The sequence below is a fragment of the Pristiophorus japonicus genome, unplaced genomic scaffold (assembly GCF_044704955.1).
Source record: "Pristiophorus japonicus isolate sPriJap1 unplaced genomic scaffold, sPriJap1.hap1 HAP1_SCAFFOLD_29, whole genome shotgun sequence".
NCBI lineage: Eukaryota > Metazoa > Chordata > Chondrichthyes > Pristiophoridae > Pristiophorus > Pristiophorus japonicus.
Window position 1 is genome coordinate 3,425,067 of NW_027252668.1, and position 25,991 is coordinate 3,451,057.

The 25,991-nt window shown below is 51.1% G+C and overlaps 1 protein-coding gene across 9 annotated transcripts in view; it reads right to left on the reverse strand.

Annotated features, from left to right (window-relative positions):
* LOC139248202 (integrin alpha-X-like) overlaps nt 1–25,991 on the reverse strand; it is a 110,465-nt gene that overhangs the window by 40,953 nt on the left and 43,521 nt on the right. For all 9 annotated transcript variants that reach the window (XM_070871942.1, XM_070871946.1, XM_070871945.1 and 6 more), the window contains 7 exons: nt 22,876–23,021; nt 19,326–19,479; nt 15,762–15,912; nt 12,965–13,041; nt 4,781–4,907; nt 4,303–4,448; nt 620–760 (listed from right to left, as the gene is read on the reverse strand). In XM_070871942.1, the coding sequence (XP_070728043.1) occupies nt 620–760; nt 4,303–4,448; nt 4,781–4,907; nt 12,965–13,041; nt 15,762–15,912; nt 19,326–19,479; nt 22,876–23,021 (942 nt within the window). The remainder of the gene's footprint in view (nt 1–619; nt 761–4,302; nt 4,449–4,780; nt 4,908–12,964; nt 13,042–15,761; nt 15,913–19,325; nt 19,480–22,875; nt 23,022–25,991) is intronic.

Here is a 25,991-nt window from a genome sequence, read left to right on the forward strand (position 1 = left end):
AGTGAATGGGAAGAGGTTAAGTCCATTGGGATTGTGTACAATGGGAGTGAATGGGAAGGGATTGAGTTCATTGGGATTGTGTACAATGGGAGTGAATGGGAAGAGGTTGGGTCCATTGGGATTGTGTACAATGGGAGTGAATGGGAAGAGGTTAAGTCCATTGGGATTGTGTACAATGGGAGTGAATGGGAAGGGATTGAGTTCATTGGGATTATGTAGAATGGGAATGAATGGGAAGGGGTTGAGTTAATTGGGATTGTGTACAGTGGGAGTGAATGGGAAGGGGTTGTATACATTGAGATTCTGTACTATCGAAGTGAATGGGAAGGGGTTGGGTCCATTGGGATTGTGCACAAAGGGAATGAATGGGAAGGGATGGAGTTCATTGGGATTGTGTACAATGGGAGTGAATGGGAAGGGGTTGGGTCCATTGGGATTGTGTACAGTGGGAGTGAATGGGAAGGGATTGGGTCCATTGGGATTGTGTACAATGGGAGTGAATGGGAAGGGGTTGGGTCCATTGGGATTGTGTACAATGGGAGTGAATGGGAAGGGGTTGGGTCCATTGGGATTGTGTGCAATGGGAGTGAATGGGAAGGGGTAGAATCGTGATCCTTACCTGGGGAGACATTGTACAGATGATCACTATTCCCCCGATCCCATGGTCATGATACAGCGGGGCTCCAATCAGGAGTAAATCAGTCTCTCCGTCTCCAGTCAGATCCACGGTGCACAGCTCAGAACCAAAGTACGATCCAATCTGGAACACAATTGGGGAAATAGTCAGCACTAGAGCTGTAATAGTGGGGATTTCAACTACCCCAATATTAACTGGGAAAAAGCAGTGTGAATGGTACAGAGAGTGCGGAATTCCTAAAATGCATTCGGGGAACTTCTTTAGTCAGTATATAACAAGCCCAACGAGGGAGGGGCGATTCTGGACTTGGTTTTGGGGAGGAGCAGGTGGAAGGGGTATTGGTGGGAGAGCATTTTGGTGCTGGTGATCATAATTCAGCAAGATATAGGGTAGTTATGGAAAAGGACAAAGGTGGACCAGGAACGAAAGTTCTCAATTGGGGTAAAGCCAATTTTGCTGAGCTGAGAGGGATTTGGCCAAAGTGGACTAGAAACGACTACTTGATGGTAAATCAGTGTTCAAGCAGTGGGAGGCATTCAAGGAGGAGATCCTGAGGGTACAGAGCAAGTATGTTCCCTTAAAAAAAGAGTGGGGCTAACAAATCTAGAGCTCCCTGGATGTCAAGGGACATAGAGGGTAAGATAAAGAAAAACAGGGAAGCTTAGACAGATGCCAAGAACCCAACACTGCAGAGACTCGAGGGGTATAAGAAGTGCAGGAGGGCAATTAAAAAATAAATCAGGAAAGCAAAGAAAGAGCATGAAATAATGTTGACAAGTAAAATCAGGGAAAACCCAAAGATGTTTTATAAATACATTAAGTACAAGGATAACCAGAGAAGGAGTAGGGCTTATTAGAGATCATAAAAGAAATCTGTGTGTGGAGGCAGAAGATGTGGGTATGATTTTAATGAATACTTTGCATCTGTTTTCACAAAAGAGAGGGACGATGCAGACTTTGCAATGAGGGAGGAGGAGTGTGAAATATTAGATGAGATAAACATAGTGAGAGAGGAAGTATTAAGAGGCTTAGCAACTTAAAAAATGTGGATAAATCCCCAGGCCCAGATGAACTCTATCCCAGGCTGTAAGAGAAGCAAAAGAGGAAATAGCAGAGGCTCTGAGCTCATTTTTCAATCCTCTCTGGCTACAGGTGTGGTGCCAGAGGACTGGGGGACTGCTAATGTTGTACCTTTGTTTAAAAAGGGAGAAAGGGATAGACCGATTAGTTACAGGCCAGTCAGCCCAACCTCAGTCGTGGGAAAATTATTGGAAAAAATCCTGAGGGACAGGATAAACGTTCATTTGGAAAGACATGGATTAATCAAGGACAGTCAGCATGGATTTGTTAAGTAAAGGTCGTGTCTGACTAACTTGAGGAGGTAACCAGGAGGGTCGATGAGGGCAGTGCGTATAATGTAGTGTATATGTATTTTAGCAAAGCTTTTTAATAAGGTCCCACATGGCAGGCTGGTCACAAAAGTAAAAGTCCATGGGATCCAGGGCAAAGTGGCAAGTTGGATCCAAAATTGGCTCAGAGGCAGGAAGCAAAGGGTAATGGTTGATGCGTGATTTTGTGACTGGAAGGTAAAATCCAGTGGGGTTCTGTAGGGCTCAATGCTGGATCCCTTGTTTTTTGTGGTATACATCAATGATCTCGACTTGACTATAGGGGGTATGATTAAGAAGTTTGCAGATGATACTAAAATAGGCTGTGTGATTGACAGTAAAGAAGAAAGCTGCGGACTGCAGGTAGATATCAATGTACTGGGCAGTGGGCAGAACAGTGGCAAATTGAATTTAATCCAGAGAAGTGTGAGGTAATGCATTTGGGGAGGGCTAACAAGGAAAGGGAATACACATTAAATGGTAGGACACTGAAGTGTAGAGGAACAAAGGGACCTTGGAATGCAGGTCCACAGATCCCTGAAGGTAGCAGGCCAGGTAGATAAGGTGGTGAAGAAGGCATATGGAATACTTGCCTTTATTAGTCAAGGCATGGAATACAAGAGCAAGGAGGTTATGCTTGAACTGTATAAAACACTGGTTAGGCCGCAGCTGGAGTACTGCGTGCAGTTGTGGTCACCACATTACAGGAAAGATGTGATTGCACTGGAAAGGGTGCAGAGGAGATTTATAAGAATGTTGCCTGGACTGGAGAATTTTGGCTATGAGGAAAGATTGGAGATGCGGAGTATGTTTTCTTTGGAACAGAGGACACTGAGGGGAGAACATATTGAGGTGTATAAAAATATGAGGGGCCTGGATAGAGTGGATAGGAAGGACCTGTTTCCCTTGGAGAAGGGGTCAACAACCAGGGGGCATAGATTTAAAGTAATTGGCAGGAGGTTTAGAGGGGATTTGAGGGGAAATGTCTTCACCCAGAGGGTGGTGGAAGTCTGGAACTCACTGCCTGAAAGGGTGATAGAGGCAGAAAGCCTCACCACATTTAAAAAGTACTTGGAAGTGCACTTGAAGTGCTATAACCTACAGAGCTACGGATCTAGAGCTGGAAAGTGGGATTAGGCTGGATAGTTCTGTCAGCCGTCACGGACACGATGGGCCGGAATGGACTCCTCCCGTACTGTAAATTTCTATGATTCTATGAATCAGACAACGACCCCTCCAGCACAGAAGGAGTCAGATCTGTTGCCTCATTACAAGAGCAGGTCAGAGGCTGGGTAGTCTGCATTGAGTGTCTCACCTCCTGACTCCCCAAAGCCTTTCCACCATCTACAAGGTACAAGTCAGCAGTGTGATGGAATACTCTCCACTTGCCTGGATGAGCGCAGCTCCAACAACACTCAAGAACCTTGACACCATCCAGGACAAAGCAGCCCGCTTGATCTGCACCCCATCTACCACCTTAAACATTCACTCCCTCCACCACCGGCACACCGTACCTGCGGTGTGTACCATCTACAAGATGCACTGCAGCACCTCCCAAACCCACAACCTCTACCGTCTAGAAGGACAAGGGCAGCAGGTTCATGGGAACACCACCATCTCCACGTTCCGCTCCGAGTCACACTCCCTCAGTCCTGCCCCTCCGACAGTGCAGCACTCCCTCAGTCCTGCCCCTCCGACAGTGCAGCACTCCCTCAGTCCTGCCCCTCCGACAGTGCAGCACTCCCTCAGTACTGCCCCTCCGACAGTGCAGCGCTCCCTCAAAACTGCCCCTCCGACAGTGCGGCGCTCCCTCAGTACTGCCCCTCCGACAGTGCAGTGCACCCTCAGTACTGACCCTCCGACAGTGCAGCGCTCCCTCAGTACTGCCCCTCCGACAGTGCAGTGCTCCCTCAGTACTGCCCCTCCGACAGTGCGGCGCTCCCTCAGTACTGCCCCTCCGACAGTGCGGCACTCCCTCAGTACTGCCCCTCCGACAGTGCGGCGCTCCCTCAGTACTGTCCCTCCGACAGTGCGGCGCTCCCTCAGTACTGCCCCTCCGATAGTGTCGCGCTCCCTCAGTACTGCCCCTCCGACAGTGCGGCACTCCCTCAGTACTGCCCCTCCGACAGTGCCGCGCTCCCTCAGTACTACCCCTCCGACAGTGCAGCACTCCCTCAGTACTGACCCTCCGACAGTGCAGCGCTCCCTCAGTACTGACCCTCTGACAGTGCCCCCTGAACCACACTGACAAGACCTATCATACCCAACAGTGCTTACCTGCTCTCCTGGGATGTGCTGCCCATCCTCCCAGCTGCCGTTCACTCCTTGCCGGAAAACGATCACCTCCCCTCTGTGCTGATAGCGAGGGGCTCCCGCAACATAAAACACCTCCCCGGACCGAGTGGCCTCCTGCACAGAGTATCCTGCCGGATCAGAGTGCAGTGTTTGATGGGACAGTGTAGAGGGAGCTTTACTCTGTATCTAACCCTGTGCTGTACCTTCCCTGGGAGTGTTTGATGGGACAGCGTAGAGGGAGCTTTACTCTGTATCTAACCCGTGCTGTACCTGCCCTGGGAATGTTTGATGGGACAGTGTAGAGGGAGCTTTACGCTGTATCTAACCCCGTGCTGTACCTGCCCTGGGAGTGTTTGATGGGTACAGTGTAGAGGGAGCTTTACTCTGTATCTAACCCGTGCTGTACCTGCCCTTGGAGTATTTGATGGGACAGTGCAGAGGGAATTAAAGTGGAGCTTACCTAAGTAGCTGTTTCTGATATCTTTGTCGGAGCTGGAGATGTTGATGAAGATCTGTTTGTGTCCACGGTAAAGCAGTAATCCTCCGCTCCAACCATACGCACCCAGGGATCCCAGTACCACTGTATCCTGAAACATAGACAAGTCCTTGAGATGTTGCCCCTGTCCTGTGCTTGGTGTTGACCCCAGGGGTTTCGTGACCTGCGTCCCAGGTTCCTTCTCGACCCCCACCGCCCCCCAAATCCCAATACCTTTACACTGCGCACCAAAGGACACAAAAACCTGGAGACTCCTCAGCTCATGTGCAGAGAAACCAATGTCAGTGCTCACACCGTGTGTGTATTTGATCAGTGTCAGTGCTCACACCGTGTGTATATTTGATCAGTGTCAGTGCTCACACCATGTGTATATTTTATCAGTGTCAGTGCTCACACTGTGTGTGTATTTGATCAGTGTCAGTGCTCACACCGTGTGTATATTTGATCAGTGCCAGTGCTCACACTGTGTGTATTTGATCAGTGTCAGTGCTCACACTGTGTGTATATTTGATCAGTGTCAGTGCTCACACCGTGTGTATATTTGATCAGTGTCAGTGCTCACACCGTCTGTATATTTGATCAGTGTCAGTGCTCACACGTGTGTATATTTGATCAGTGTCAGTGCTCACACCGTGTGTATATTTGATCAGTGTCAGTGCTCACACCATGTGTATATTTTATCAGTGTCAGTGCTCACACTGTGTGTGTATTTGATCAGTGTCAGTGCTCACCCCGTGTGTATATTTGATCAGTGTCAGTGCTCACCCCGTGTGTATATTTGATCAGTGTCAGTGCTCACACTGTGTGTATATTTGATCAGTGTCAGTGCTCACACCGTGTGTATATTTGATCAGTGTCAGTGCTCACACCGTCTGTATATTTGATCAGTGTCAGTGCTCACACCGTGTGTATATTTGATCAGTGTCAGTGCTCACACGTGTGTATATTTGATCAGTGTCAGTGCTCACACGGTGTGTATATTTGATCAGTGTCAGTGCTCACACGGTGTGTATATTTGATCAGTGTCAGTGCTCACACCGTGTGTATATTTGATCAGTGTCAGTGCTCACACCGTGTGTATATTTGATCAGTGTCAGTGCTCACACCGTGTGTATATTTGATCAGTGTCAGTGCTCACACGTGTGTATATTTGATCAGTGTCAGTGCTCACACGGTGTGTATATTTGATCAGTGTCAGTGCTCACACGGTGTGTATATTTGATCAGTGTCAGTGCTCACACCGTGTGTATATTTGATCAGTGTCAGTGCTCACACCGTGTGTATATTTGATCAGTGTCAGTGCTCACACCGTCTGTATATTTGATCAGTGTCAGTGCTCACACCGTGTGTATATTTGATCAGTGTCAGTGCTCACACCGTGTGTATATTTGATCAGTGTCAGTGCTCACACGGTGTGTATATTTGATCAGTGTCAGTGCTCACACTGTGTGTATATTTGATCAGTGTCAGTGCTCACACCGTGTGTATATTTGATCAGTGTCAGTGCTCACACCGTCTGTATATTTGATCAGTGTCAGTGCTCACACCATGTGTATATTTGATCAGTGTCAGTGCTCACACGTGTGTATATTTGATCAGTGTCAGTGCTCACACGGTGTGTATATTTGATCAGTGTCAGTGCTCACACCGTGTGTATATTTGATCAGTGTCAGTGCTCACACCGTGTGTATATTTGATCAGTGTCAGTGCTCACACCATGTGTATATTTGATCAGTGTCAGTGCTCACACTGTGTGTATATTTGATCAGTGTCAGTGCTCACACCGTGTGTATATTTGATCAGTGTCAGTGCTCACACCGTGTGTATATTTGATCAGTGTCAGTGCTCACACCATGTGTATATTTGATCAGTGTCAGTGCTCACACCGTGTGTATATTTGATCAGTGTCAGTGCTCACACCGTCTGTATATTTGATCAGTGTCAGTGCTCACACGTGTGTATATTTGATCAGTGTCAGTGCTCACACCGTGTGTATATTTGATCAGTGTCAGTGCTCACACCATGTGTATATTTTATCAGTGTCAGTGCTCACACTGTGTGTGTATTTGATCAGTGTCAGTGCTCACCCCGTGTGTATATTTGATCAGTGTCAGTGCTCACCCCGTGTGTATATTTGATCAGTGTCAGTGCTCACACTGTGTGTATATTTGATCAGTGTCAGTGCTCACACCGTGTGTATATTTGATCAGTGTCAGTGCTCACACCGTCTGTATATTTGATCAGTGTCAGTGCTCACACCGTGTGTATATTTGATCAGTGTCAGTGCTCACACGTGTGTATATTTGATCAGTGTCAGTGCTCACACGGTGTGTATATTTGATCAGTGTCAGTGCTCACACGGTGTGTATATTTGATCAGTGTCAGTGCTCACACCGTGTGTATATTTGATCAGTGTCAGTGCTCACACCGTGTGTATATTTGATCAGTGTCAGTGCTCACACCGTGTGTATATTTGATCAGTGTCAGTGCTCACACGTGTGTATATTTGATCAGTGTCAGTGCTCACACGGTGTGTATATTTGATCAGTGTCAGTGCTCACACCGTGTGTATATTTGATCAGTGTCAGTGCTCACACCGTGTGTATATTTGATCAGTGTCAGTGCTCACACCGTGTGTATATTTGATCAGTGTCAGTGCTCACACCGTCTGTATATTTGATCAGTGTCAGTGCTCACACCGTGTGTATATTTGATCAGTGTCAGTGCTCACACCGTGTGTATATTTGATCAGTGTCAGTGCTCACACGGTGTGTATATTTGATCAGTGTCAGTGCTCACACTGTGTGTATATTTGATCAGTGTCAGTGCTCACACCGTGTGTATATTTGATCAGTGTCAGTGCTCACACCGTCTGTATATTTGATCAGTGTCAGTGCTCACACCATGTGTATATTTGATCAGTGTCAGTGCTCACACGTGTGTATATTTGATCAGTGTCAGTGCTCACACGGTGTGTATATTTGATCAGTGTCAGTGCTCACACCGTGTGTATATTTGATCAGTGTCAGTGCTCACACCGTGTGTATATTTGATCAGTGTCAGTGCTCACACCATGTGTATATTTGATCAGTGTCAGTGCTCACACTGTGTGTATATTTGATCAGTGTCAGTGCTCACACCGTGTGTATATTTGATCAGTGTCAGTGCTCACACCGTGTGTATATTTGATCAGTGTCAGTGCTCACACCATGTGTATATTTGATCAGTGTCAGTGCTCACACCGTGTGTATATTTGATCAGTGTCAGTGCTCACACGTGTGTATATTTGATCAGTGTCAGTGCTCACACGTGTGTATATTTGATCAGTGTCAGTGCTCACACTGTGTGTATTTGATCAGTGTCAGTGCTCACACCGTGTGTATATTTGATCAGTGTCAGTGCTCACACTGTGTGTATATTTGATCAGTGTCAGTGCTCACACTGTGTGTATTTGATCAGTGTCAGTGCTCACACCGTGTGTATATTTGATCAGTGTCAGTGCTCACCCCGTGTGTATATTTGATCAGTGTCAGTGCTCACACTGTGTGTATATTTGATCAGTGTCAGTGCTCACACTGTGTGTATATTTGATCAGTGTCAGTGCTCACACCGTGTGTATATTTGATCAGTGTCAGTGCTCACACCGTCTGTATATTTGATCAGTGTCAGTGCTCACACGTGTGTATATTTGATCAGTGTCAGTGCTCACACCGTGTGTATATTTGATCAGTGTCAGTGCTCACACCATGTGTATATTTTATCAGTGTCAGTGCTCACACTGTGTGTGTATTTGATCAGTGTCAGTGCTCACACCGTGTGTATATTTGATCAGTGTCAGTGCTCACCCCGTGTGTATATTTGATCAGTGTCAGTGCTCACAGTGTGTATATTTGATCAGTTTCAGTGCTCACACTGTGTGTATATTTGATCAGTGTCAGTGCTCACACCGTGTGTATATTTGATCAGTGTCAGTGCTCACACCGTCTGTATATTTGATCAGTGTCAGTGCTCACACCGTGTGTATATTTGATCAGTGTCAGTGCTCACACGTGTGTATATTTGATCAGTGTCAGTGCTCACACGGTGTGTATATTTGATCAGTGTCAGTGCTCACACCGTGTGTATATTTGATCAGTGTCAGTGCTCACACCGTGTGTATATTTGATCAGTGTCAGTGCTCACACCATGTGTATATTTGATCAGTGTCAGTGCTCACACATGTGTATATTTGATCAGTGTCAGTGCTCACACCGTGTGTATATTTGATCAGTGTCAGTGCTCACACTGTGTGTATTTGATCAGTGTCAGTGCTCACACCGTGTGTATATTTGATCAGTGTCAGTGCTCACGTGTGTATATTTGATGTCACACCATCATAGAAACATAGAAATTTACAGCACGGAAGGAGGCCATTCGGCCCATCATGTCCGTGCTGGCCGACAAAGAGCTACCCAGCCTAATCCCACTTTCCAGCTCTTGGTCCGTCGCCCTGTAGGTTACGATACTTGAAATGTATATCCAAGTACTTTTTAAATGTGTTGAGGGTTTCTGCCTCTACCATCCTTTCAGGTAGTGAGTTCCAGACCCCCACCACCCTCTGGGTGAAGACATTTCACCTCAAATCTCCTCTAAACCGCCTACCAAATACTTTAAATCTATGCCCCCTGGTTATTGACGTCTCTGCCAAGGAAAACAGATCCTTCCTATCCACTCTATCTCGGCCCTTCAGAATTTTATGCATCTCAATCAGGTCTCCCCTCAGACTCCTCTGTTCCAAAGAAAACAGACCCAGCCGATCTAATCTTTCCTCATAACTAAAATTCTCCAGTCCAGGCAACATCCTCGGAAATCTCCACTCGACCCTCTCAAGTGCAATCACATCTTTTCTGTAATGTGACCAGAACTGCACGCAGTACTCTAGCTGTGGCCCAACTCATGTTTTAGACAGTTCTTATATTCGACGCCTCGGCTAATAAAGGAAAGCATTCCATCTGCCTTTTTAACTATCTTATCGACCTGTGTATTTACTTCGAATCTTTCAGGTTAATTAGGCCATTGGGAAAAAAGCAAATCAAGCACTAGGGTTCATTTCTAGAGGGATAGAATTGAAAAGCAGAGAAGTTGTGCTAAACTTGTATCGAACCTTGATTAGACGACACTTGGAGCACGGTGCACAGTTCTGGTCTGGTTAGACCACACTTGGAGCACTGTGCACAGTTCTGGTCTGGTTAGACCACACTTGAAGCACTGTGCATAGTTCTGGTCTAGTTAGACCACACTTGGAGCACTGTGCACAGTTCTGGTCTGGTTAGATCACACTTGGAACACTGTGCACAGTTCTGGTCTGGTTAGACCACACTTGGAACATTGTGAACAGTTCTGGTCTGGTTAGACCACACGTAGCACTGGGCACAATTAGAAACATAGAAATTTACAGCGCAGAAGGAGGCCATTTCAGCCCATCGTGTCCGCGCCGGCCGACAAAGAGCCGCTCGGCCCTTGATCAGCAGCCCTAAAGGTTACATATAAACCTATGAACAATGACGGAAAGGCAAAGAGCACTCAGCCCAACCAGTCTGCCTCACACAACTGCGACACCCCTTATACTGAAACATCTACACTCCACCCCAACCGGAGCCTTGTGATCTCCTGGGAGAGGCAAAAACCAGATAAAAACCCAGGCCAATTTAGGGAGAAGAAATCTGGGAAAATTCCTCTCCGACCCATCCAGGCGATCGACACTCGTCCATGAGATCACCCTGGCCATATTCTATTCCCTGCAGTACTTACCATTATATCTGCGCCGTCCAACAAAAGGTCATCCGGTTTAATCCCAATTACCAGCTCTAGGTCCGTAACCCTGCAGGTTACGGCACTTCAAGTGCCCATCCAACCATCTCTTAAAAGTGGTGAGGGTTTCTGCATCCACCATTCTTCCAGGCAGCGAGTTCCAGATCCCCACAACCCTCTGCGTAAAGAAGCCCCTCCTTAAATCCCCTCTAAACCTTCCACCAGCCACCTTAAAACTATAGACCCTTACTTTCCACTATGTCCAGGCCCCTCAATATGTTGTACACCTCAATGAGGTCTCCTCTCAACTTCCTCTGTTACAATGAGAACAAACCCAGCCTATCCAATCTATCCTCATAACTAACATTCTCCATTCCAGGCAGCATCCTAATAAATCTCCTCTGCACCCTCTCTCGTGCCATCATGTCCTTCCTATAATACGGCGACCAGAACTGCATGCAATACTCCAGCTGAGCCTAACCAAAGTATTATACAATTTAAGCATAACCTCCCTGCTCTTATATTCTGTGCCTCGGCCAATAAAGGCAAGCGTTCCGTATGCCTTCTTAACCACCTTATCCACCTGGCCTGCTACTTTCAGGGATCTGTGGACGAGCACTCCAAGGTCCCTTTGTTCATCTACACTATTAAGTGGCCTACCGCTTAATGTGTATACCCTTTCCTTATTAGCCCTCCCAAAGTGCATCACCTCACACTTCTCTGAATTAAATTCCATTTCCACTGCTCTGCCCACCTGACCAGTAGATTGATATCCTCCTGCAGCCCATGACTTTCCTCTTCATTATCAACCACGCAGCCAATGTTAGTGTCGTCTGCAAACTCCTTAATCACACGCCCTATCTTCAAATCTAAATCGTTGATATATACCACAAAAAGCAAGGGACCCAATACTGAGCCCTGTGGAACCTCACTGGAAATATCCTTCCAGTCACACAAACATCCATCAATCATTACCCTTTGCTTCCTACCTCCGAGCCAATTTTGGATCCAACTTGCCACTTTTCCCTGGATCCCATGGGCTTTAACCTTCATGACCAGTCTACCATGCGGGATCTTATCAAAAGCCTTGATAAAGTCCAGATATACTACATCGTATGCACTACCTTCATCAACCCTCTTGGATATCTCCTCAAAAAATTCAATCAGGTTAGTCAAACACGATCTTCCTTTAACAAATCCGTGCTGACTGTCCCTAAATAATCCTTGCCTATCCAAATGCAGATTTACCCTATCTTTCAGGATGTTTCCAGTAGTTTTCCCACAACTGAGGTTAGGCTGTCAGACCTGTAATTACTCGGCGTATCCCTTTTTCCCTTCTTAAACACTTGGAGCACTGTGTTCAGTTTTGGTCTGGTTAGACCACACTTGGAGCACTGTGCACAGTTCTGGTCTGGTGAGACCACACTTGGAGCACTGCGTACAGTTCTGGTCTGGTTACAGCACACTTGGAGCACTGTGCACAGTTCTGGTCTGGTGAGACCACACTTGGAGCACTGCGTACAGTTCTGGTCTGGTTAGACCACACTTGGAGCACTGTGCACAGTTCTGGTCTGGTTAGACCACACTTGGAGCACTGTGCACAGTTCTGGTCTGGTTAGACCACACTTGGAGCACTGTGCACAGTTCTGGTCTGGTTAGACCACACTTGGAGCACTGTGCACAGTTCTGGTCTGGTGAGACCACACTTGGAGCACTGTGCACATTTCTGGTCTGGTTAGACCACACTTGGAGCACTGTGCACAGTTCTAGCCTCGATCTTACAAAAATGCACTGGGGAAGGTGCAAAAACTATTTACAAAAATGCTACCAGAACTGAGAAGTTATTCTTGTCAGGAAAGATTCAATAGGTTGGGCCTCATTTCTCTAGAAAAGAGAAAGCTGAGGGGTGATCTGATAGAGGTCTTGAAGATTATGAAATAGTTCGATAGAGTAGACGTGGAGAATATGTTTCCACATGTGGGGCGAGAACTATGGGCCATCAAGATAAGATAGTCACTACTAAACCCAACAGGGAATTCAGGAGAAACTTCTTTACCCAGAGAGTGGTGAGAATGTGGAACTCACTACCACAGGGAGTGGTTGAGGCGAATAGCACAGATGCATTTAAGGGGAAGCTGGATAAACGCAGGAGGGAGAAAGGAATAGAAGGATATGGTGATGGGCTGAGATGAGGAGGGGTGGGAGGAGGCTCGTGTGGAGCATAAACAGCGGCACGGACCAGTTGGGCAGAATGGCCTGTCTCTGTGCTGTCAAACTGTGTAATTGTATCTGTACAGGAGACACTGGAGCCTGTGTGTTCTGTGTTTAATCGCACACCCTTGTCGCACTTTGACTCACCGATGTCAGGAGAGAGCTGAAACCTTCCTGGCTCATCTCATTCACAAAGGAAGAGGTATTCACTATTCCCTGAGCCCCTGTCAGAATTGGGAATAGGAAGAATCAGATTTTAGTGTGAGAGTCTGGAATTACCCCGGCATTTCAGTCCCGGTGTGAGTCTGGAATTACCCCGGCATTTCAGTCCCGGTGTGAGCCTGGAATTACCCCGGCATTTCAGTCCCGGTGTAAGTCTGGAATTACCCCGGCATTTCAATCCCGGTGTGAGTCTGGAATTACCCCGGAATTTCAGTCCCGGTGTGAGCCTGGAATTACCCCGGCATTTCAGTCCCGGTGTGAGTCTGGAATTACCCGGCATTTCAGTCCCGGTGAGAGTCTGGAATTACCCTGGAATTTCAGTCCCGGTGTGAGCCTGGAATTACCCCGGCATTTCAGTCCCGGTGTAAGTCTGGAATTACTCCGGCATTTCAGTCCCGGTGTGAGCCTGGAATTACCCCGGCATTTCAGTCCCGGTGTGAGTCTGGAATTACCCCGGCATTTCAGTCCCGGTGTGAGTCTGGAATTACTCCGGCATTTCAGTCCCGGTGTGAGCCTGGAATTACACCGGCATTTCAGTCCCGGTGCGAGCCTGGAATTACCCCGGCATTTCAGTCCCGGTGTGAGTCTGGAATTACCCCGGCATTTCAATCCCGGTGTGAGCCTGGAATTACCCCGGCATTTCAGTCCCGGTGTGAGTCTGGAATTACCCCGGCATTTCAGTCCCGGTGTGAGTCTGGAATTACTCCGGCATTTCAGTCCCGGTGTGAGCCTGGAATTACCCCGGCATTTCAGTCCCGGTGTGAGCCTGGAATTACCCCGGCATTTCAGTCCCGGTGTGAGTCTGGAATTACCCCGGCATTTCAATCCCGGTGTGAGTCTGGAATTACCCCGGCATTTCAGTCCCAGTGTGAGTCTGGAATTACCCCGTATTTCAATCCCGGTGTGAGTCTGGAATTACCCCGGCATTTCAATCCCGGTGTGAGTCTGGAATTACCCCGGCATTTCAGTCCCGGTGTGAGTCTGGAATTACCCCGCCATTTCAGTCCCGGTGTGAGTCTGGAATTACCCCGGCATTTCAGTCCCGGTGTGAGTCTGGAATTACCCGGCATTTCAGTCCCGGTGAGAGTCTGGAATTACCCCGGAATTTCAGTCCCGGTGTGAGCCTGGAATTACCCCGGCATTTCAGTCCCGGTGTGAGCCTGGAATTACCCCGGCATTTCAGTCCCGGTGTGAGTCTGGAATTACCCCGGCATTTCAGTCCCGGTGTGAGTCTGGAATTACTCCGGCATTTCAGTCCCGGTGTGAGCCTGGAATTACCCCGGCATTTCAGTCCCGGTGTGAGCCTGGAATTACCCCGGCATTTCAGTCCCGGTGTGAGTCTGGAATTACCCCGGCATTTCAATCCCGGTGTGAGCCTGGAATTACCCCGGCATTTCAGTCCCGGTGTGAGTCTGGAATTACCCCGGCATTTCAGTCCCGGTGTGAGTCTGGAATTACTCCGGCATTTCAGTCCCGGTGTGAGCCTGGAATTACCCCGGCATTTCAGTCCCGGTGTGAGCCTGGAATTACCCCGGCATTTCAGTCCCGGTGTGAGTCTGGAATTACCCCGGCATTTCAATCCCGGTGTGAGTCTGGAATTACCCCGGCATTTCAGTCCCAGTGTGAGTCTGGAATTACCCCGTATTTCAATCCCGGTGTGAGTCTGGAATTACCCCGGCATTTCAATCCCGGTGTGAGTCTGGAATTACCCCGGCATTTCAGTCCCGGTGTGAGTCTGGAATTACCCCGGCATTTCAGTCCCGGTGTGAGCCTGGAATTACCCCGGCATTTCAGTCCCGGTGTAAGTCTGGAATTACCCCGGCATTTCAATCCCGGTGTGAGTCTGGAATTACCCCGGCATTTCAGTCCCGGTGTGAGTCTGGAATTACCCCGGAATTTCAGTCCCGGTGTGAGCCTGGAATTACCCCGGCATTTCAGTCCCGGTGTAAGTCTGGAATTACCCCGGCATTTCAGTCCCGGTGTGAGTCTGGAATTACCCCGGCATTTCAGTCCCGGTGTGAGTCTGGAATTACCCCGGAATTTCAGTCCGTGTGAGTCTGGAATTACCCCGGCATTTCAGTCCCGGTGTGAGCCTGGAATTACCCCGGCATTTCAGTCCCGGTGTGAGTCTGGAATTACCCCGGCATTTCAGTCCCGGTGTGAGTCTGGAATTACCCCGGCATTTCAGTCCCGGTGTGAGTCTGGAATTACCCCGGCATTTCAATCCCGGTGTGAGTCTGGAATTACCCCGGCATTTCAGTCCCGGTGTGAGTCTGGAATTACCCCGGCATTTCAGTCCCGGTGTGAGTCTCGAATTACCCCGGCATTTCAGTCCCGGTGTGAGTCTGGAATTACCCCGGCATTTCAATCCCGGTGTGAGTCTGGAATTACCCCGGCATTTCAGTCCCGGTGTGAGTCTGGAATTACCCCGGCATTTCAATCCCGGTGTGAGTCTGCTGTGTTCAGGGACCAGAGTGTCAGCCGTGTCTCATTCTCTATCTCTCACACTCTCACACACCCTCACTCACTCTCTCTGTCACTCTGTCTCTCACACACTCTCACTCTCTGTCTCTCACTCTGTCTCTGTCTCTCACTCGCTCTGTCTTTCTCTCACTCTCTGTCTCTCACACACTCTCACTCTCCGTCTCTCACTCGCTCTGTCTTTCTCTCTCTCTGTCTCTCACACTCTCTCTCCATCTCTGTCTCTGTCTCTCTCCTGCACCTTCGATAGCGAAGATCTTGGCCTGCAGCATCTCCTGGATGGTCCCCAGTGCTGCGTAGTTCTGCACAGAGAAGACGGTATCATTGGTGGAGTTAGAGGCGATGAGCGTCAATTCCCGCCGTCCATCCGCGCTCTGAAAGTCGGGTCCCACCTGACCCGGGGGGGAGGGGGAGGGGGGAGACATAGTGCGAGATGGTCATTGGCCGGATTAAAGCACCTGCACTCCCCTTCCGACCCCCTCACCCGGAGACACCACCCCTATTCCTCCTCTCCCATCCCTTGTCCCCCATTCCTCCTCTCCCATCCCTTGTCCCCCCATTCCTCCTCTCCCATCCTTTGTTCCCCCATTCCTCCTCTCCCATCCCTTGTCCCCCGCATTCCTCCTCTCTCATCCCTTGTCCCCCGCATTCCTCCTCTCCCATCCCTTGTCCCCCCATTCCTCCTCTCCCATCCCTTGTCCCCCCATTCCTCCTCTCCCATCCCTTGTCCCCCCCATTCCTCCTCTCCCATCCCTTGTCCCCCCATTCCTCCTCTCCCATCCCTTGTCCCCCCATTCCTCCTCTCCCATCCCTTGTCCCCCATTCCTCCTCTCCCATCCCTTGTCCCCCCATTCCTCCTCTCCCATCCCTTGTCCCCCCATTCTTCCTCTCCCATCCCTTGTCCCCCCATTCCTCCTCTCCCATCCCTTGTCCCCCCATTCCTCCTCTCCCATCCCTTGTCCCCCCCATTCCTCCTCTCCCATCCCTTGTCCCCCCATTCCTCCTCTCCCATCCCTTGTCCCCCCATTCCTCCTCACCCATCCCTTGTCCCCCCCATTCCTCCTCTCCCATCCCTTGTTCCCCCATTCCTCCTCTCCCATCCCTTGTCCCCCCATTCCTCCTCTCCCATCCCTTGTCCCCATTTCTCCTCTCCCATCCCTTGTCCCTCCTCCTCCTCCTCCCCTCCATCAGCCTTTCCTCCCATCCCCTCCTTTCCTCTCCCCTCCATCTCTCCCCCCCCGCCTCATCCCGAGACAACCTCCCCCCCATTCCTCCTCTCCCATCCCTTGTCCCCACAGAACCATCCGTGGCTAACTAAGGAAGTAAAGGACGGTATCAAATTGAAATACAGGTATATGATGTTGCGAAGATTAGTGAAAGGCCAGAGGATTGGGAATTTTTTAGAAACCAGCAAAGGACAACTAAAAAAATTATAAAGAGCGAGAAGATAGCTTATGAGAGTAAACTTGCAAGAAATATAAAAACAGAGTTTAAGAGCTTCTACAGGTATACAAAAAGGGAACAAGTAGCTAAAGTAAACGTTGGTCCCTTAGAGGATGAGACCGGGGAATTAATAATGGGAAACAGAGAAATGGCAGAGACTTTGAACAAATATTTTGTATCAGTCTTCACAGTAGAAGACACAAAAAGCATCTCAATAATTGATAATCAAGGGGCTATTGGGGGAGGGGAACTTAAAACTATCACTAGAGAACAAGTACTAGGCAAACTAATGGGACTAAAGGTGGACAAGTCCTGTGCTCCTGATGGCCTGCATCCTAAGGTCTTAAAAGAAGTGGCTGCAGAGATAGTGGATGTATTGGTTGTAATCTACCAAAATTCTCTAGATTCTGGGAAGGTCCCAGCGGATTGGAAACCCGCAAATGTAACGCCCCGATTTAACAAAGGAGGGAGACAGAAAGCAGGAAACTATAGACCAGTTAGACTAACATCTGACATTGGGAAAAAGCTGCAGTCCATTATTAAGGAAGCAGTAGAACATTTAGAAAATCATAATGCAGTCAAGCAGAGTCAGCATGGTTTTATGAAAGGGAAATCATGTTTGTCAAATTTGCTGGCATTCTTTGAGGATGTAACGAACAGGGTGGATAAAGGGGAACCAGTGGATGTGGTGTATTTGGATTTCCAGAAGGCATTCGATAAGGTGCCACATAAAAGATTACTGCACAAGATAAAAGCTCATGGGGTTGGGAATAATATATCAGCATGGATAGAGGATTGGTTAACGAACAGAAAACAGAGTCTCAGGATAAATGGGTCATTTTCAGGTTGGCAAACAATGACCAGTGGGGTTCTTCAGGGATCAGTGCTGGGACCTCAACTATTTACAATCTATATTAATGACTTGGATGAAGGGACCGAGTGTCGTGTCACCGAATTTGCTGATGATACAAAGATGGGAGGAAAAGCAAGTTGTGAGGAGGACACAAAGAATCAGCAGAGGGAGGTAGATAGGCTGTGAGTGGGCAAATATTTGGTAGGTGGAGTACAATGTGGGAAAATGTGAGGTTATCCACTTTGGTAGGCAAAATAAAAAAGCGAATTATTATTTAAATGGGGAGAGATGACAAAGTGCTGCAGTACAGAGGGACCAGGGGGTCCTTGAGTATGAAACACAAAAAGTTAGTATGCAGGTACAGCAAGTAATTAGGAAGGCAAATTGAATGTTGGCTTTATTGCAAGGGGGATAGAGTATAAAAGCAGAGAAGTCCTGCTACAACTGTCAGGTGAGGCCACACCTGGAGTACTGCATGCAGTTTTGGTCTCCATTTTAAAGGAGGGATATACTTGCATTGGAAGCAGTTCAAAGAAGATTCACAAAGTTGATTCCAGAGATGAGGGGGTTGTTATATGGAGAAAGCTTAACCAGTTTTGGGCCTATACTCATTGCAGGTTAGAAGAATGAGAGGTGATCTTGTTGAAACGTGTACGATTCTCAAGGAGCTTGACAGGGTATTTGCAGAGAGGATGTTTCCCCTCGTGGGGGAATCTAGCACTAGGAGGCATAGCTTCGGAATAAGGGGTCGCCCATTTAAATCGGAAATGAGGAAGAATTTCTTCTCTCAGAGGGTCGTGAATCTTTGGAAATCTCTGCCGCAGAGAGCTGTGGAGGCTGGGTCATTGAATATATTCAAGGTGGAGATAGACAGATTTCTGAATGAGAAGGGAGTGAAGGATTATGGGACGAGGGCGGGGAATGTGAATTGAGGCCAAGATCAGATCAGCCACGATCTTATTGAATGGCGGAGCAGGCTCGAGGGGCCAAGTGACCTACTCCTGCTCCTATTTCTTATGTTCACTCTCCCCTCCGGCAGCCTTTCCTCCCCAGTCCTCCCCTTCCCCCTCTTCCGCTCCCCTCCCCACTCCTCCTCTTCCCTCTCCTCCGCTCCCCTGCCCACCCGTCCCCTCTCCTCCGCTCCACTCCCCACCCGTCCCCTCTCCGCACTTCCTTCCCCTCTCATCTCCTTCGCCCCCCCTCCGCTACCCTCCCCTCTCCTCCCCTCCCCCACACTCTCCTCCCCCTAGCCTCACCTCCCCTCTCCTTTCCACTCCTCCCCTCTCCTTTCTACCCCTCCTCTCTCATCCCCTCCCCTCACTTCCCCTCCTCTCCTCTCCCCAGTCAGCCTCTCTCCTCCCCTCTTACTCCCTCTCCTCCGCTCTCCTCCCAGCCCCCTCCCTCCCGGACCCCTCCCCTCCCCTCTCCTCCCATCCCCTCTACCCCCTCCCTCCCTCCCTCCTCTCCCCTTCTCCCGTCCCCCGTCCCCTCCCCTCCCCCCACCCTCACCCCGACGGCGAACCGGAGGATGTGTTTGCCCTCGGCCTGAGCGATAGCCTCGGTGAAGGTGGTGCCGGGATCGTTGGACTTCCCGTCGGTGATGACGACCATGACCCGCCGGGAGTTGGCCCTCAGCCCGCTGTGCTCCACAAAGATGTCCTCCCTGGGGAAAGGGAGGGAGACTTCAGTTAACACGCCATCGCGTTTGTGCCTGTCATTGTGCCTTTCACAAGAACTAGCAGCAAGAGTCCACCATTCGGTCCCTCAGCCTGCTCCACCGTTCAATGAGATCATGGCTGATCTTCGACCTTAACTCCACCTTCCCGTCCGATCCCCATATCCCTTGGTCCCGTATTTGACCCTGAAATGAGCTTCCAGCCACATATCCACAACATCACTAAAACTGCCTATTTCCACCTCCGTAACATCACCCGTCTCCGCCCCTGCCTCAGCTCATTCGCTGCTGAAGCCCTCATCCATGCCTTTTGTTATCTCCAGACTTGACTATTCCAACACACTCCTGGCTGGCCTCCCACATTCTAACCTACGTAAACTAGAGGTGATCCAAAATTCGGCAGCCCCGTGTCCTAACTCACACCAAGTCCCACTCACCCATCACCCACTGTGCTCACTGACCCATCACCCACTGTGCTCACTGACCCATCACCCCCCTGTGCTCGCTGACCCATCACCCCCTGTGCCCACTGACCCATCACCCGCTGTGCTCACTGGCCCATCACCCGCTGTGCTCACTGGCCTATCACCCGCTGTGCCCACTGACCCATCACCCGCTGTGCTCACTGACTCATCACCCGCTGTGCCCACTGACCCATCACCCGCTGTGCTCACTGACCCATCACCCGCTGTGCTCGCTGACCCATCACCCGCTGTGCTCACTGACCCATCACCCCCCTGTGCTCACTGACCCATCACCCACTGTGCTCGCTGACCCATCACCCCCTGTGCTCACTGACCCATCACCCCCCTGTGCTCACTGACCCATCGCCCACTGTGCTCGCTGACCCATCACCCCCTGTGCTCACTGACCCATCACCCACTGTGCCCACTGACCCATCACCCGCTGTGCCCACTGACCCATCACCCGCTGTGCTCACTGACCCATCACCCGCTGTGCCCACTGACCCATCACCCGCTGTGCCCACTGACCCATCACCCGCTGTGCTCACTGACCCATCACCCGCTGTGCTCACTGACCCATCACCCGCTGTGCCCGCTGACCCATCACCCCCCGTGCTCGCTGACCCATCACCCCCCGTGCTCGCTGACCCATCACCCCCCGTGCTCGCTGACCCATCACCCCCCTGTGCCCGCTGACCCATCGCCCCCCTGTGCTCGCTGACCCATCGCCCCCCTGTGCTCGCTGACCCATCGCCCCCCTGTGCTCGCTGACCCATCGCCCCCCTGTGCTCGCTGATCCATCGCCCCCTGTGCTCGCTGACCCATCGCCCCCCTGTGCTCGCTGACCCATCGCCCCCCTGTGCTCGCTGACCCATCGCCCCCCTGTGCTCGCTGACCCATCGCCCCCCTGTGCTCGCTGACCCATCACCCCCTGTGCTCGCTGACCCATCGCCCCCCTGTGCTCGCTGACCCATCACCCCCCTGTGCTCGCTGACCCATCGCCCCCCTGTGCTCGCTGACCCATCGCCCCCCTGTGCTCGCTGACCCATCGCCCCCCTGTGCTCGCTGACCCATCGCCCCCCTGTGCTCGCTGACCCATCGCCCCCCTGTGCTCGCTGACCCATCGCCCCCCTGTGCTCGCTGACCCATCGCCCCCCTGTGCTCGCTGACCCATCGCCCCCCTGTGCTCGCTGACCCATCGCCCCCCTGTGCTCACTGACCTACATTGGCTTCCGGTTAAGCACCACCTCGATCTCAAAATTCTAATCTTTACTTTCAAATCCCTCCATGGCCCGCTGCCCTCCCTATCTCTGTAATCTCCTCCAGCCCCACAACCCCCCGAGATGTCTGCGCTCCTCTAATTCTGCCCTCCTGAGCATCCCTGATTATAATCGCTCAACCATCGGTGGCTGTGCCTTCTGTTGCCTGGGCCCTAAGCTCTGGAACTCCCTGCCTAACCCTCTCTGTCTCTCTACCACTCTTTCCTCCTTCAAGACGCTCCTAAAAACCAAACATTTTGACCAAGCTTTTCGTCACCTGCCCTCATTTCTCCTTATGCGACGCGGAGTCTAATTTTTATCTGATAATACTCCTGTGAAGTTCCTTGGGACTACTGGGTCCAAAAATCTATCGCTCTCTGTCGTGAATATACTGAAAGACTGAGCCTCCACAGGCCTCTGGGGTAGAGAATTCCAAAGATTCAGTATCCTCTGAGTGAAGAAGTTTCTCCTCATCTCAGTCCTAAATGGCCGATGCCTTATTCCGAGACGGTGACCCCTGGTTCTAGACTCCCCATCCAGAGGAAACATCCTCCCTACACGACCCTGTCAAGCCCTGTTTTAATGAGATCACCTCTCGTTCTTCTAAGCTCTGGAGAATATTGGCCAAGTCTACTCAATCTCTCCTCATAGGACAATCTCTCCCATCCCTGGGATCAGTTTGGTGAACCTTTATGGCAAGTATATCCTTCCTCAGGTAAGGAGACCAGAACTGTACACAATACTCCAGGTGTGATCTCACCAGGGCCCGATATAATTGCAGTAAGATGCCGTTACTCTAATACTCAAATCCTCTTGTAATAAATGTCAACATACCATTTGCTTTATTAATGTTGGAGGTGCAGTATTTACATAGGGTTACATAAAGATATACGTCACAGAAACAGGCCATTCGGCCCAACTGGTCCGTGCCGGTGTTTATGCTCCACACGAGCCTCCTCTCACCCCTCTTCATCTCACCCCATCACCATATCCTTCTATTCCTTTCTCCCTCATGTGTTTATTGAGCTCCCCTTAAATGCATCTGTGCTATTTGCCACAACCACTCCCTGTGGTAGTGAGTTCCACATTCTCACCGCTCTCTGGGTGAAAAGGTTTCTCCTGAATTCCCGATTGAATTTATTAGTGACTATCTTATAGTGATGGCCCCCTAGTTCTGGTCTACCCCACAAGTGCAAACATCTTCTCCACGTCAACCCTATCAAAACCCCTTCATAACCCATCAGGTCACTCCTCAGCCTTCTCATCTCCAGAGAAAACAGTTCCAGCCTGTTCAGTTTTTCCTGATAGTTCTAACCTTGCAGTTCTGGCATCATCCTCATAAATCTTTTCGGCATTTTCTCCAGTGCCTCGATATCCTGTTTTAGAATAGGTAGACCAGATCTGTACAGAGTACTCCAAGTGTGGTCTAACCAGACCAGATCTGTGCAGAGTACTCCAAGTGTGGTCTAATCAGACCAGATCTGTGCAGAGTACCCCAAGTATGGTCTAACCAGGCCAGAACTGTGCACACAGTGCTCCAAGTGTGGTCTAACCAGACCAGAACTGTGCACAGTGCTCCAAGTGTGGTCTAACCAGACCAGAACTGTACGCAATGCTCCAAGTGTGGTCTAAATCCCCCCCGCAGGGTGCCCTGTACTTACACGATGGTTTTGATTGCAGTCGGTGTGTACGTGTCGCCCTTAATCTGTTGGATTTGAGTCACCAGAGCCTCGCTCCTGTTGTACCACTCAAACTCCTCAAAATTTAATTCCTTTTTGGTGAGGTGAGAGAACTGCATGACAGCAAACTGCGGAGTGGGTTGGGTCGGAAACGGAGTCGGTTCGGAGATAGAAGAGAGATACGTAAGATACGGATGAGGCATTTTATCAACCTTGGCCAGCTCCCACTGTGTCCAAACTCCCCGAGTCCCAATCACCACCAGAGCCCCCCCCAACCCCACTGCCTGCTCCCACCATGTCCAAACTCCCCGAGTCCCAATCACCACCAGAGCCCCCCCCACCCCACCGCCTGCTCCCACCGTGTCCAAACTCCCCGAGTCCCAATCACCGCCAGACCTCCCCCCACCCCACCGCCTGCGCCCACCGTGTCCAAACTCCCCGAGTCCCAATCACTGCCAGAGCCCCCCCCACAACCCCACCGCCTGCTCCCACTGTGTCCAAACTCCCCGAGTCCCAATCACCGCCAGACCCCCCCCACCCCACCGCCTGCTCCCACTGTGTCCAAACTCCCCGAGTCCCAATCACCGCCAGACCCCCCCCACCCCACCGCCTGCTCCCACTGTGTCCAAACTCCCCGAGTCCCAATCACCGCCAGCTCCCCCCCACCCCACCGCCTGCTCCCACTGTGTCCAAACTCCCCGAGTCCCAATCACCACCAGACCTCCCACCCCACCGCCTGCTCCCACCGTGTCCAAACTCCCCGAGTCCCAATCACCACCAGACCCCCCCCCCCACCCCACCGCCTGCTCCCACCGTGTCCAAACTCCCCGAGTCCCAATCACCACTAGCTCCCCTCACCCCACCGCCTGCTCCCACCGTGTCCAAACTCCCCGAGTCCCAATCACAGCCAGACCCCCCCCACCCCACCGCCTGCTCCCACTGTGTCCAAACTCCCCGAGTCCCAATCACCACCAGCTCCCCCCCACCCACCGCCTGCTCCCACTGTGTCCAAACTCCGAGTCCCAATCACCGCCAGCTCTCCCCCACCCCACCGCCTGCTCCCACCGTGTCCAAACTCCCCGAGTCCCAATCACCGCCAGACCCCCCACCCCCACCGCCTGCTCCCACCGTGTCCAAACTCCCCGAGTCCCAATCACCACCAGACCCCCCCCACCCCACCGCCTGCTCCCACCGTGTCCAAACTCCCCGAGTCCCAATCACCACCAGCTCCCACCCACCCCACCGCCTGCTCCCACCGTGTCCAAACTCCCCGCCTGTTGCTCACTGACCCACACGGACTCCCACTCACCCAACGCCTCCAGTAACAGATTCTTAAATTCCTCCATCACGCTCATCACCACCTCCCTATCTCTGTAACCTCCTCCAGCCCCTACACCCCTCCCTATCTCTGTAACCTCCTCCAGCCCTACACCCCTCCCTATCTCTGCAACCTCCTCCAGCCCCTACACCCCTCCCTATCTCTGTAACCTCCTCCAGCCCGACACCCCTCCCTTTCTCTGTAACCTCCTCCAGCCCCTACACCCCTCCCTATCTCTGTAACCTCCTCCAGCTCCTACATCCCTCCCTATCTCTGTAACCTCCTTCAGCCTCTACACCCCTCCCTAGCTCTGTAACCTCCTTCAGCTCCTACACCCCTCTCTATCTCTGTAACCTCCTTCAGCTCCTACAACCCTCCCTATCTCTGTAACCTCCTCCATTTGCAGTTTCTTTCCAAGCTCTACTCCTCTTGTTTCGTGAATCCCTCCATGCTGCTAGCAACACCTCTCTCCCCTATCTCTGTAACCTTCTCCAGCCGCTAAAACCCACTGATTCTCTGCGCTCCTCCAATTCTGGCTTCTTGCGCATCCCCTCAGATTTCCATCGCTCCACCATTGGCGGCCGTGCCTTCAGCTGGCTGGGCCCTAAGCCCTGGAATTCCCTCCCTAAACCTCTCAATACTGAGGGAGTGCTGCACTGTCGGAGGGGCAGTACTGAGGGAGTGCTGCTCTGTCGGAGGGCCAGTACTGAGGGAGTGCTGTACTGTCGGAGGGGCAGTACTGAGGGAGCCGGGTTGTAATATGGAGAAAGGTTAAGCAGTTTTGGGCCAATACTCATTGCAGGTCAGAAGAATGAGAGGTGATCTTATTGAAACGTGTACGATTCTCAAGGAGCTTGACAGGGTATTTGCAGAGAGGATGTTTCCCCTCGTGGGGGAATCTAGCACTAGGAGGCATAGCTTCAGAATAAGGGGTCACCCATTTAAATCGGAAATGAGGAAGAATTTCTTCTCTCAGAGGGTCATGAATCTTTGGAAGTCTCTGCCCCAGAGAGCTGTGGAGGGCTGGGTCATTGAATATATTCAAGGTGGAGATAGACAGATTTCTGAATGAGTAGGGAGTGAAGGATTATGGGAAGAGGGCGGGGAATGTGAATTGAGGCCAAGATCAGATCAGCCACGATCTTATTGAATGGCGGAGCAGGCTCGAGGGGCCAAGTGACCTACTCCTGCTCCTATTTCTTATGTTCACTCTCCCCTCCGGCAGCCTTTCCTCCCCACTCCTCCCCTTCCCTCTCCTCCACTCCCCTCCCCACTCCTCCCCTTCCCTCTCCTCCGCTCCCCTCCCCAACCGTCCCCTCTCCTCCGCTCCCCTTCCCTGCCATCCCCTCCTTCCCGGACCCCTCCCCTCTCCTCTCGTCCCTTCCCCTCTCCTCTCGTCCCCTACCCTATATCGCCTCCCCTCCATACCCTCCCCCCTCCTTCCTGCTCCCCTCCCTCCACTCTGCTACCTCCCCTTCCCCCTCTCATCTCCCCATTCACTCCCTTCCCCTCCCCTCCTCTGTATAACCTCCTCTCTCCCTCCCCCTCCTCTACACGCTCCCCTCCTCGCACCTCCTCCTCTCCCCCCGCCCTCCCTGTTCTCACTCCCTCCCCTCTTCTAAACACCCCTCCTCTTTCCTCCATCCCCTCTTCTCCACCCTCCTCCCACACCTCCCCCTGCCTCTTCCCCCCTCCCACCCCTCTGCTTCTCCTCCTCTCCTCTCCCATCCCCTCCCCTCTCCTCCCCCTCCCACTCTCCCCCCGCCTTCTCTCCCTCCCT